Genomic DNA, 14,302 nt, shown 5'->3' on the forward strand with positions numbered 1-14,302 from the left:
ACTGAGCCACCCAAACACCCCCAAAACCTTCACTTCTCATGCAGCTTCTACAATTACTACAATCACAATTTTTGAGAATGTGAGAGAGGTTCTATTGTCTAATACATTACTTACTAATGCATCATTGTTACGCCTATCTTCCAGCCTGGAATATTCCAGTTTAGGGGTCTGGTGACATGCTGATTGTTCTTCATGCTCCCAATCCTTCAAACCCTGATGTGATATTTAATTGAGGCTAGAAATTATGGAGTGAACACACAAAGCAACTTTGTATACCTCAGTAACTTTTCCCCTCAGAAACAAAGATATTTCTTGGCTGCTTCACTGAAACCTGAGGTTTTGTAGGTAGCTTATGGGGAAAATTAAATCACTATTATAGAAGCTTGTCAACCTCACCTTCTGTTCTTTTCACATTTATCAAGTGAATATGTACTTTGTTTCATACTGATTTTTTTTTTTTAAAGATTACTCCATGTACTTGAAACTAAAGCAATGGTCACAGTCACATCAACCTCTAGACAATGGTCTTAATGAATTCATTCAAGGAAAGCAAATCTAATGTATGCATTCAAATTTAATAGAAAACTGAGCTTTCATAATTCATTCTGATTCTTCAAACAAAAATGAACTTTGGTGAATCAATAGGATCAACTGAGACATCTATGCTTGAATGTGTTCCTTTAGGCTTAATGTATTTTTCCTCACTGCATTATATTTTAATGATTAATTTCACGCTCTGTCCTGGTACTGTAGCTCATGAATCATGGGTATTACTTTGAGAGAAAAGGAAGGTACAATGTATAATGAAAGATATTACTGAATAAAATGTGTTGCATATATGAACTACATAAAAGCTGAAAAACTTTAAATACCATCATTCTAGATTATAAATAATATCATACAGATTAACCCTATAGATTAAGATTAGATTGAGGTCAGTGTAAGGGTGTGGATTTCTCAAATGGTCTTGGTTCAAACATACAAAATTAAGCCACTCGTTTAAGGTTTCACTGGCATCTTTTCCTTAGTGTTAACATGGTTAAGAACTGATTTCAAAGACAATTGCAGGAGAAAAACAGAGAAAGAAATCAGTTAAGCAAATAACACACAATTCTAAAAGCCAAAAGCCACAAACTACCCGCCCTCTGACACTCTATTCTCTAAAATCGGTACTGCCTGAATGCTATCAAGTTTGCTATTTAGCTTAGTTAAAAAGAGAGAGAGAGAGGATTTGGTTAAGTCAAGTAAAAAAAGTACCAAAAGGAACAATGACATAAATCAAGTATCTTTTACCCTGTGCACACATGAATAAATATTGGGTTAAATATATCTTATCGATCAGTATTTTCGAAATAGTTAACTATCCACAAGAGAAACCACAAGTAAATTAACCAGACAGGTCACTACAATATAATTTGACTCTTGTTACTAAAATGGATTTTTCCCAAACCAATGTATGGAGTGGGGAGAAAACACCACTACCATCTCCCAAAGAGAACACAAAGTTACTTCAATCAATGGCAGGAAAAATGTGGCAAAAGCAGCTATTCTGCAAACAGGTGGTTTTAAACTTTTACTTAAGTCACTGAAAAGGACTGAGGAAAGAAAAATGGTGTCATTTATTAAAAAAGAGAAAATGCACATGTATACACATACATTTTATCAGAGAGGGGAAGACTCAAAAGCCTTAAAACACAACAAAAAACTAAGAAGCAATTTATCTTAGCTCACAAATGCTGAATTGGGTATGTCTAAAATCACTGTTTATAATTAAATCCTTCTCATTTCATACATAAAGATCTTAGGGAGAATTTAAAGGAAATGGTCGGTCGTGTCATTTCAGGTAGCACCTTATTCACAGGAAGAACGATGACATTTTTACAGAAACAGGGCAAGAGGGAATCAAAAACTGTTGAGAGGAGAGAAAAATACAGCTCGTTTATGTTTTTCTGGCAGCACTGCATTTTTCATGTTCTCAATACTTTGTTCCATTCCTCCCTATGTTAAATAATTTCATAAGCAACACCGTGGCTAACGGGGACTGCTATAATAGCTGACACACAGATCTCCTTTATTTCTACGCTCCACCTTTGCAATTATTCAGGATTCATCTACTGGAGGTGGGGGCAGCAGGTAGGTGCCCCGAAACGCATACAGGGGGTAGAAAAGGTAGGTGTCGGGGTAGACTGGGTGGGAAATGGGAGTGCCAATCCTTCAGACTCCACCTCACTGGAACTCTTGTCTCTTAGTCACGCCATTCAGGGCAGGACAAGACAGGCTTCCTTAATCCCCTCCAAAGTAAACAGCCAGGTCCCAACCCAAACGGTACCCCCTCCAGTCGCGGGACCCCTCCACTTCTCTCCCCCGCTGCCCACGCCGGGCTCTGGCTCCCTGCTCCGCCACCTCCCCCGCAGACCTCCCGTGGAGGCAAAGTTTCCCGCTTCTCCCACTCTTTCCAGAACGACCCCGGCGGCCTCCCCCGCACACACCAGCAGGGCCCCCCTCCCGCCCCAGGAGACCCGGCGCGCAGTAGGTACCTCGATGTCCGCCGCGTCCTTGCTAAGCACAGGGGCCATGGCAGTGCTCACAGCCCAAAGTCTTCTAGTGATAGACCCTCCTAGCGTTCTCGGGCTCCAGTCAGAGAGCTAAGTGACGGCCAGCCGTAGCGACAGAGTAAATAGGGAGCGAAGGGTCGGCGGCGAGGGGGCGGGGCGGGCGCTGGGTGGCCCCACCCCCGGGGCGGGGCTGCGGGCTCGGCCCCGCGGCTCCCCGCGCACTGCCCTGCCCCGCAGAGCGACAGGGAAAGGAGCCCGGCCCATCCCCCAAGCTGGTGGATTGTTTTCCTTCTACAGGCGGATGGACGGGAAGGAGAGAGCGCTTGCTCCCGGGACTGACCTTTGCTCTATAAACTGTTAAAGCCTGAACTTGGTAAGCGGGGGCCAGATGGGAGAGACCCGCAGAATTAAAGGTAAAAGCAGTTGGCGCTCTAAGTAACAAATTGCTCTCTTTCCTACCGCACGAACCCCGCGAGGTGCAGAAACATTGGCTTATGGGCAGCTGCATCTCCTGGAACTCCTCAGGGATGAGGTAGTAAACGTTCCTTCATTCATCCAACAAATAGGCGGGAGAAGGCAAGGGCGCGCGGGTCTAATAAGAGTAGTCAAAACCCGGGGATAAGAGAGGGGGCAGGGTTATAGTGGGACTGAGGAAGGGAGGCGAGCAAAATTTCTACAGCCAGAAGTGGTAAGTAGTAAGCGATGTAGGTGGTACAAAATCAAGGTTATATTTTTGCAGGACAATCCATTCTAAGGGCTATTTTAAAATATATATTATTCTAAGATGTGAAGCTCTTTTGAAGAGTGCTTCGTGTTTTCTTATAGAGCTTGTGGAGAGGGGAGTGATTCTCGTTTAGGGACGGTCTCAATCCAAAAAACATTCATCTTTGAATATATGTCTCCAGACTTCCCTCCGTTCTCCTGGTTAGATAGATACATCGTCCCCTCTTCTCCCATAACACTACCTGCTTACTTCTAGTGAGGCTTTTATCACACTTCTTAATCCTCTTGGCTAAATTTCGAGCACCTTGGATTCAGATATTTCCTCCATATCTTTATTCTTTAATTAGTTCATTCATCATTTCATTCAACAAATATTTATTGAACATTTTCAATGTACCCAACACTGTGTTAGGTACTCTGGATATAATCTGTCTTCAGGAAATACATCACTCTCATGGAGATTATACTCCGAGTAAGCAGGTAAGCAAAATAGTAAGAAACAGTCATGCCTGCTTGGAAGATAAAAGAGAAATGGGACAGAATGACTGGGGTGTGGGTGCTCAGCACCTTGAATGGTTTGGGAAGACTTTAAACAAACCATTAGATTACCTTCCAGAACCTGGAATTTACTAAAGAATGGATACATTTTATCCATTCTGTAGCTCTCAGGATTCAGCCTCCTAAAGAGATCTTGGAATATTTGTTCATTTCTCCATCTTCAATACATCCACCAAGGTCCAAGCTACTAGTATTCCATCTTCTACTCTTACCCCTCTCCAGAGTTTTAAAAAGTATTGACTCACCACACACACACACACACACACACACACACACACACACAGACTATATAAATCTTTCAGTGGTTTGCATTGCTGTCAGAATAAAATACAAACTCCTTAGTGACCTCATAATAAACTCCCCTACACTTCTCCAGCCTCACCTATGGCCATACTTGCCATGACGTTCATCCTTATGTTCCACCACAAAGTAACCTTCCTTTCTTCCAGGCATTTCTCCTCCCATTGCATATATCCTCCACTTGGAGGACTCTTCCCATTCTACTCATCCTTTAGGTCTCAGAGAAGGCTTCCCTGACCCATCCTAATCGACAAGATTAGATCACCCTGTCTCTGTTGTTCTCTTTTTTAACACCAATTTTTTTTTTTGTCATAGCCCTATCGAATTTTATTTGCAAATTTTTTTAAGTGTGACTTGTTTAATAACTCTCTTCCATTTAGAATGTAAGTTCCAGGAAGGGAGGGCTCAGGTCTGGTTTGGTTGTCTACTGGATAGTCAGCTCCCAGCACAGAAGTGAAGCATAAGAGACCAAGAACACTTGGTGATTGAATGAACACAGTAGATCCTGATGTTGGTTTATGCATTAAGCAGTTCATTTCAGAAGCTTTAGTTTCACCTTCCCATGTATTTTTCTTAATGTCCCACTTTTTCCTGAGAAGTAAGTCACAATATCTATCAATGAATTTTTAGTTAAAATGTGTCAAACTACTTTCCTTTTCATGAAGTAATATTCGTAAGTCAAATGTTCCTGCATCTTCCTACAACCGTACCTTACCCACCTCCAAAGTCATCTATATCCTGCTGGAGGTATATATATATATATGTATATATATATACATATTTTATAGTATTTTATATATATATATATATAAAATAGTATAAAATACTACTATAATGGTATATGATAATGTTTGTCATATATATATACGTGTATAATATACACACATATATGGAGAAGAGAAAAGGGATATGCATATATACCTATATAACATAAATATATGCATGATGTATTTAATATAACATATATGGCTCCTTCTCCAATTTAACTAGAGAGCTTCAATACTCAAATTCCTAACCACCAGATATAGAGCCTTATATGCTCTTTTAGACTGCACTCTACTACAAATCTTATTGGATAGCAATCCATATTTTAGTTTTTTATGGGTACAAGTGTCCAAGGTATCCTTAAGAGTTAGACACTGTATTTCCATATTCACTTTTTGTGATTCTCCTAAACCACCATAGCATAAGTTCAAAATATGCTGCCTTTCTAAGGGTAAGAGCTTCTTCAGTGACACTCAAGAGTCAAATATAAAATTCAAATGCTATTTTACAATCCCCTCCGACCTCACCAAACAGATGTACCCTGTTCTAAGATATGTAATTAAAGCATCCAATCACGTTGCTCACATGCCACACCTATGTTCTGTGATCAGTGATTAAATCTAATATTTTAAATCCATTGAAATTCCATATTAAACACAGTTGTACCTGTAAATAATCCAAGCTGTTTCAAGCTTACTGCAAATGCATTCACACCACACTTTTTAAAAGTTGTAAATTATGATGGCATTTGTCAAGCTGTCCCTCCATCTGGAAGCACAGTCAAATATCAGGTGTTCCACATTAATTTTTTTGTAGACTTTGGAGATACAGCTCATCTTATAGTGTACAAATTCACCAAAATGCATTTCAGCCTAATAGTTTACATTACATGAGTGAATATTATTATTATGATTATTATTACCATAATCAGAAGGAAAGCTTATGAGTCATCTTTCATTTCTGAAAAGTTATACAGTATCACAAATTTAGAAACACAATAAAAATGCAGATTTCCATATGCTTTATTTTTTCCCCTGTAGTCTAGCATTAAGCAGTTGTGTGTGTTGTTTTTTTTTTCCAGACACTCCTTGGAAGGTGTTTTTCCCCCAAAAAGTGAGACTTTATTTTACCCATCTGATTTTTTAAGGCCAGATTAACTCCTGTCCAAACTGACTAGGAGGATAATGATTAAAAATCAGCTGGGTCCAAAAATCTCTAGTATTCCTACTCAAAGAGACCATAATGTACATACTAGTTCCTATTATATGGAATAAACTTGGTATAATTTATTCAACTACATATACCATGTATCCTTTATAAGCATACACACATACACATGGATGCTACATATATGCATATATATCATAATGCCATAAAAAAGCACAGGTAACACAGAAACTACAAATCCCTCTCAGAAGCTTATTCAACAATTATTTATTGCTGTTTCAGGCACTGTGATAGGCATTAGTGATACCTCAGCATATAATACAGACATTGCCCTTGTTATCATGAACCTTAAGCCACTAGCTCAAAACACACACTGTTTTGTAGTAATTTTGAGTAAGTGGTTTAACCGAATGGGGTTATCATGAGAGTTAAATGTCAAAATGTATATGATAGTATTTTGTAAAATGCCATGTAATGTTAGTTAAAAATTTAAAATTTAAAGATATGCCCTCTCATAATCTAGAAAAACATCATTGGTCCATGATTCACTGTGACTGATTTTGGGTAAAATGCAATGTGAATAGGAGGTTGATAGAGTTATCTGCCTAAAAGTGGGGGGAAAAATATCCCCTAGAATGAATGTTACCTCATTACCTCAAAGCCTTTTCTTTGGGCTTGTTTTTTCTCTCAGCATCAAAAGTTACCATAATTCTAGTAACTGTCATTTAAAGCTGTCAATTTGTTTTCTTGCTGGAATTTTATTCTTTTGCAATTTCAAGTGCATTTGTATTTGGGATTGAGATAGGTGTAAATTATTCGCAATCGTTGCTTCTGGTCATCTGTAGTAGATGCCCTTGATGTGCCTCACAGAGCCCCATCCTTTCTCACAATTCACTCAGGACTGAGATACTAATTCCCACAATTGCTGGGAGTGCTGGTGGTTGACAACGCTCTGCTACGTCCCTCTCTGGAAAATGCCCCTGGCTAAAGAGACATTCGCCTAAGGATCATGTCTCCGCCCAGGGTAGCGGGCATCCAGTGACGACTGATGTGGGGCTAAAAAGGCCTGCCACTTGCCTCTATTCAGGACATCTTTGAGGGGCCATCTCAACTTTAGAGGTCCCTTGAGGGATCATCTGAAACTTTTGTTGAGGTTACAATAAAGTTCAGCTTCTCTTTCTGTCCATCCTGCTTCATCTCCCACCCGCAGAAGTCCTCATCAAGACAGCCTTCCCAGTAAACTTCCTACATGCACATTTCTATCTCAGCGTCCACTACTTAGGGCATTCAAGCTGCGTTTTCACCGCTGCATGTTACTTAACTGATAGAATATATCGCGGGTAAAATGTACTTAATTATCCACGTCTGAACTTAAAAAAAAGTGATTCCCATAATAGAAGTCTTATTTGTTTCAATGCGCTGAAATATTTCTGTATTTGTTCATCCATTTATTCATATCACAAACAACTGTGTGCCCAAATGCACTAGTTATAACAACAAAAAAGCACTACAGATACCATGGTGAGCAAAATAAAAGTGAACTCTATGCTCATGCAACTTGCAGATGATTTAGGGAGGTGAAGATTTGTCAAGTAATCACACAATAACATAATATTTACCGTGAATAACAATATCAAGCTAAAATAGTGGACTGTTATAGCAGAGGGACCTGGGAAATCAGTGAGGGACTTCTTAAGGAATTGCCCTTGCTGCTAAAATCTGAGAGATAAAGTTAGGAAGACAAAAAGGAAGAGATTAAAAGCATTCCAGGCAAGAAAGTAACCTGTGCAAAGGCTCCAAGGCCAGAGGTGTCCTGACAGAAGGGAAAAGAGGCTCTGATAGCTACAGCTGAGGCAGCTAGGGGGAGAGTGACCCAGAAAGTTGCCATGCAGTATTTTAGCCTTATTTCAGGATTTTGAATTTTATCCTGTAAGAAGTGGGAAACCATGGAATATTTTTTTTAAGTAGAGGGATGACGTGATCAAATATGTATTTTTGAAGTATCACTTTGATTGTAATGTATGTGTAATACATATTCATATCTTCACTTGGGTGAATGTTTTAAAATCAACCAAGGGAAGTGATTTTTGGGAATGGGCTCAATTACTTCTTCCACATGCCAGCGAGGGTGATAATAATCATTGTCATTGGAAACCAAAAAAGTGAATTTTCTACCATATATTAATGCCATTGTTATTTAGTATTTTGTTACACTTACGGAGCAGAGCCCTGTGTTTTTAATCAGTCTGGGGAAAAAAACCTGCACCCCAGAAGGATTTCTGTCTCGATCAGTGTCTCTATTTCTGTTTTCCAACATAAAACTATAGTGATCCATTTTTAATCATCTGAATAATGAATGACATGCTGTTCTTGTTCGGTAGTTTGTTTTTGTGATCACTACCTTCCCTAGACTGTAAGGCTTTTGGTGGTTTTGTGTGTGCCTCACCCTTTTATCCTCCATGCCTAGAATGGATTCCCTTTCAGAATGCAAGTGGTTGATTAAAAGCAAACAAACAAACAAAAAATGAAATTGTATCACCCAAACTAGTAGTCATAAAAATGCCAATTAAATGAGATATGATTTTTTTTACTTATGAGACTGGCAAAAACATTTTAAGGAGTGACCAAGGTGTAAGAAAATTAATGGATATGTAAGATTCTATAATGAGCAAAAACTTGTTACAGTATATAGGTAGAGCAATTTAGCAATATATAGACAAACTTTAAACGTGTGCATTTTCTTTGACCCAACTTTATTTCTGAATTGTTATCTTAAGAGAGAATGATTATGGTATATGCAAAATTTACCAAAAATATGGCTCATTCCGAAGTTCTTTATGCAAAAATAAAAAAGTAACAACATAAATCTCCTACAAAAGGTGACTGATTAATAACTGTATTGAATCGATTAAAATTCAATTTTGCTCAGTGTTTAGAAGGAAGGTGGTGGCATATTAACATTGGGGGAAGATACTGACAGTATATCCAAGAGCCTATGAGATTATAGGGTCTAAATATACATGGACAAGTCACAAAAATGTTTTAGTTAATTACAGGGAAAAGTAAAAGTTACTTTTAGAACTCCATTGCATTATGAGCAAATACAGAAACACATTTACCTTTTATAAATTTAAATGTGTATATATGCATATAAGGTCCTTATTGTTTGTACTCTGGTGCTTGGCCCATGTTAGGCCCTCCGTAGTTTATATATGAAGTATTTTATATGAAAAAATACCAAAATTATCTATAATGTTCTACGGTCCATTAAATGCAAATAATTATTACTATCATCACCTTCCTGATTGAAAAGTTTTTAAGCATTATAGAAACTGGCAAATAGAATTATTACTATCATCATAGTCCTAGGTAAAATTTTTTAAGGTATAGAAGCTGGCAAACAGTGAGAACTACTTAAGCTTTATCTCACTAGACAAAATAATCTGAGTGTTAGAAGAATGTCCTATCACAAAATAGTCGTTTGAATGTATTGATCTATTTCATCTATAAAACAATAAGCCTGTCAGTCTTTTGCTCCAAACCCATCATGGCTTCACATTGCACTCAGTAGAAAAAATTCCACATAGTGGACTACGGGCATCAATAATATAGCTGCTTGATTTCTCTCCTCCTAATTCTTGCTATTTCTGTTTGCTTCAACTCCGTTCATACAGGCTTTTCCACTTCTTGTTCCCTCTGCCTGCAATGATATTCTACAGATATTTTGATGGCTAGCTCCTCATCAGGTTCAAGCAGTTAGATAAAGTTCACCTTTTTGGTAAGTTCTTCTGTGACCACCAAGTTTAAAACTGCCGCTTGCATTTCTCACATTCACTATCCCTACCTTCCTGCTTTATTTTTCTTTATGGCACTTAATATAAACCAACATTGTATTTCTTGTAATTATGTGTTTGTTCATTTTCTACATTTTCTTACCAAAATGTATTTTTTTTAATGTAAATTTTATTAGGTTGTTTTATACACTGCCGCATCCCCAGTCTGGACCAGTGTCTAGCACATCGTATATGCTCAACAAATATTTTGGATGAATGCATGAAACAGCTAGTATGTTATAGTCCCTTACCATTTTTTCATGCTTCTATATTAGCATTTAATGTTGAATATTACACATTTATGTGTCTGTCTCCCCACCAGAAAGAATTATTCAAGGGCAAGGACTATGTCTTATTAATCTTTGAACCCTAAATAAGTAAGTGTGCTCTAATATATGTTGATCGAACGAACAAGTGAGCTAAAAATCAGCCTGTTTGTGTACTTTCCCAGTAGCACTTGCTCCAGTGCATCTTTTGATGTTTAAAAATTGAAATTTATCATGTATGCCAATCAGAGAAACTCTAAACTAGAGGCTTACTCTGAAGCATATTTTCTGTTCTCATTCTTGTCTTGGCAGCTCACTTGGCAATATATGAAAAGTATAATCATCCATGTAAAGTACTTAGAATATTTTCAATAAATTTGAAAATATTTTACATTTCCTTATTTCATATCTTAAACACATACAAAGAGTTTCATTAATTTTATTTTTTTCAAGTATTCTGAACATTATCTTCTCCATCGATTGAAAATGTTATCATGTCTTTTTATTTTAAAGATTTTATTTATTTATTGTGAGAGAGAGAGAGTGAGCAAGCATGAGCTGGGGGAGGGGCAGAAGGAGAGGGAGGGGCAAAGGGAGAGAGAGAAGCAGATTCCCTACTGAGCAGGGAACCCAATGCGGGGCTGGATCCCAGGACCCCAGGATCATGACCTGAGCTGAAGGCAGACGCTTTAAGCAACTGAGCCACCCAGGTACCCTATCACGTCTTTTTTAGAAAAATATTTGCATCCTATTTGCAGAATGCAAGGGGATGAATTTTTGGTAGTTTGTATCTTAGGCAGAATAACCATTTAACATTCTTTTAGAAGAACTAATATATTACATATTTGTGCCATTGCCTGTGATGTGTGTGTCTGTGTGTATATATAGATATATTACCACCCAGTATACTTTTTCAATTTATTACTCAATTTATTGTCATCACTGAACTCATAAATTTCAAGGATCTTGTTTTAGGCTTCAGTTGCAAGAACTTCCATTAGTATTTTTCTTCTTTTCCTTTTTTTGGAAGGTGGGATAGGGTGGAAGAGTGGGGGATGCTGATTAGCATGACTCTTGCAAGTAGCACAAATAAATTTCACAATGTGATCTTTGATAAATGTCCAAATGGATTTTAAAACTAAATTGAACTGCTTTTTATTGAGCCCCATAATTTATTCCAACCATCTGTGTCACACACACCAAAGTTTGTTTCTTAAGGGCTTTATGATATTTTCTGTCACCCTCAGCATCACCATTGGGATATAACAACATTAACATATTTCAGGATTGACTTTGGTCCCCTAAAGAAATAATACATCTTTCAGTCAATAAACATTTTTCAACACAACTATTTGTAATTTGTAGATTAAAAAATATGGAACCGAAAGCATTCTTTTGGCATCATACTTTCTATTTAAAGGCCACCAAATGTTTCTTTCTGAGAGATTGTATTGAGCGGTTAGGATCTTGGCATCCACTATTGTTTTAGGGAAAGATTTTCCTGGCCCGCACTTGTTGTTGCTGGATAATGAATGACTAGAGTATATGGACAGAGCCACCTTCCCATCTGTACTAGCCTTAACTACCATTGATTGCTGTGTTGCATCCTCTGTTGAACCATGCATGCTTAATCATTAATCTTACTTAGAGCTAATAAAAATACCTCTCTTTATTAATCATCTACTGTATGCCTAGGACATTACATGTATTTCTGATTTAATCATCATAATAATCTGAATTTAAACATAGAGAAACTAATGCTTATGTATTTTGTTTGAATTTCTGATAACTAATCTGTTGTAAGAGTTATTAAAATAGTATTCGAAATTAGTGGATTTTGTTTGTTTTAAATGCATTGATAAAGTGCAGTTTTAGTTTTCTTCATAGAGAACGATACTTTTTTTTTGAAGATTTTATTTACTTATTTGGCAGACAGAGTACAAGCAGGGGGGAGCAGCAGTCAGAGGGGGAGAAGCAGGTGCCTTGCTGAGCAGGGAGCCCGATGCAGGGCTGGATCCCAGGACCCTGGGATCATGACCTGAGCCGAAGGCAGACAGATGCTTAACCGACTGAGCCGCCCACGTGCCCCTATACTAACTTTTAAAGTTCCTATAGGCGTAGTAAGATTAACTGTATATTTTCACAAGATTTCTTGGTAGCTGATCCTGCCCAGGAGTCTTACACTCAGTATACCTTCCATCTTATTATTGCTCCTTGAAATAGAGTAATAGTAGCCTATGTTCCCCTGCAGAGTCTCTCTGTCTGCCTATCTGTCTTTCTTTCTATCTGTCTATCTATCATCTATTCTATTCTGTTCTATTTTATTCTATTATGCCTATGACCTATAATAATCCTGATGTATGGGAAATGATATTATCTATATCATGGCCTTTCTGTGCTACAGTATGAAACATTTCATATATATGAGTACATATAAGTAACATATATGACTATATCAACTACATCTTAAATAAATATATATATTTATGGTTGATACATATAGTAAATCCATGCCTAGAAGATGAGCTCTATTAGACTTTCATGCAAATATAATGTATTAAACACTATTCCATCTTCCCCCATCATTTGAACTAAGCTAAATTGTTAAACATATAACATGAATTTCTAAAACAACTCATGATGCATTGATACAAGAAGTAATTTATACTTTAAAATAGATTGTTTTCAGAATAGGAAAAATGTGGCTAAAGTGATAAAAATAGAGAAAGATGAATTTTATATCATTTAACATAGAGAAGATAAAGTTAGTTCAGTTTGAATCATTTTTTTGTATTTAAATAAGTGTTTTTAATAGGAATAGTGAGCAGTTGTTTTCTATTTTGGCATCAGATCAGGAGACGGGCTTAATAAATTATAAGATAGTTTAATTGGATATAAGAAAAACAACCTCTATGTCAAAGTAATAAAATATTAGCATGGACTACTAGGGAGATATTAAGTATTTATACCTGGAAATCTGCAAAAGGAACATAAACAACCCTGTATCTCTGCCTGAGAAAGACAAGCTGCTGAACAATATGATCTCAATAGTCTTCTCTAATGTTTGTATTTTATAGATATCACTCTTTCTTTACTATCATTCTTTCTTTACTTTTCTTCTAGTTTCTCTGCTATTTACAACAATATATTAAACGGTAACAATCTCTGGCTTTTATTTTTGAACACATCTGATTATAAGATTATTAACTGTAGTTTCTCTTTTACGTTCCATTGTTAAAAAGTGAAAACAGTGATACATCAGCCAGTTTTTCAGGAAGAATGCAGATTCCAAGGTAGATCACAGTTATGATGTATCCCTTACCATACCTACAGCAAGTAGATGGATGGTTAAACTATCCTTAAATCCTAATACTCCCTTGTTCAAAACCTACCAACGCATCAAAACTTAAGTAAAATCCACATTCCTTAGAATGGCCTACAAGCCTGAACTATCTGAACATCCCTATATCTGCAATTTCTTCTCCTCCCTTTCTTCTCCAGTTCATTCCACTTCAACACTCTGGTCTTTTTTTTTTTTTTTTTTTTAAGATTTTATTTATTCATTTGACAGAGAGAGAGACAGCCAGCAAGAGAGGGAACACAAGCAGGAGGAGTGGTAGAGAAAGAAGCAGGCTCCCAGCGGAAGAGCCTGACGTGGGGCTCGATCCCAGAACTCCATTATCACGCCCTGAGCTGAAGGCAGACGCTTAACGACTGAGCCACCCAGCCACCCCCCCAACACTCGGGTCTTAACCAGTCGTCCAATATACCAAATTCTCAGCTCTTTCTATTCTTTGTCCTTGGATTAACACCAACATGATGCAGACCAGGTGACCACTCAACAATGTTGGATCAGGAATTTCTACACATAGGAAACAACAAATGCAAAACTCTGAATTCTCTCATTCTGTCATTTTCTCCTGAGCATGCATAAGCACACATACATATCATCATCATTCGCTTTCTCCTGAATATTGTCCTTTGCTGCATACACACTGACATTATATCGTATTTGTGTATTTGTTTATTGTCAGCTTCTCCTTCCATATCATAAGTACTGCGATCAAGGACTATTTACTTTTTTATTCTCTACCGTATTGCCTGTACCTAGAATAGTGTCTGGCACCTGATAGAC

The 14,302-nt window shown here is 37.4% G+C and overlaps 1 protein-coding gene and 1 long non-coding RNA gene across 5 annotated transcripts in view; one reads left to right on the plus strand and one right to left on the minus strand.

Moving 5' to 3' along the window:
• DPYD (dihydropyrimidine dehydrogenase) overlaps nucleotides 1-2,702 on the minus strand; it is a 793,664-nt gene extending 790,962 nt beyond the window's left edge. Inside the window, exon 1 of one of the 2 annotated variants that reach the window (XM_045801716.2) lies at nucleotides 2,538-2,702. In XM_045801716.2, the coding sequence (XP_045657672.2) occupies nucleotides 2,538-2,576 (39 nt within the window). In that variant the 5' untranslated portion in view covers nucleotides 2,577-2,702. The remainder of the gene's footprint in view (nucleotides 1-2,537) is intronic. The other variant, XM_045801717.2, reaches the window with a different exon arrangement.
• LOC123795181 (uncharacterized) overlaps nucleotides 1-14,302 on the plus strand; it is a 166,537-nt gene that overhangs the window by 31,188 nt on the left and 121,047 nt on the right. For 2 of the 3 annotated variants that reach the window (XR_015726358.1, XR_006780361.2), the window contains exon 3: nucleotides 2,853-2,928. The exons of the other annotated variant lie outside the window; for it this stretch is intronic. This is a non-coding gene — a long non-coding RNA (uncharacterized LOC123795181). The remainder of the gene's footprint in view (nucleotides 1-2,852; nucleotides 2,929-14,302) is intronic. 3 annotated transcript variants of the gene reach the window in all.

The sequence above is a fragment of the Ursus americanus genome, chromosome 12, assembly GCF_024610735.1.
Source record: "Ursus americanus isolate L20-20 chromosome 12, mUrsAme1.1.p, whole genome shotgun sequence".
Lineage (NCBI taxonomy): Eukaryota > Metazoa > Chordata > Mammalia > Carnivora > Ursidae > Ursus > Ursus americanus.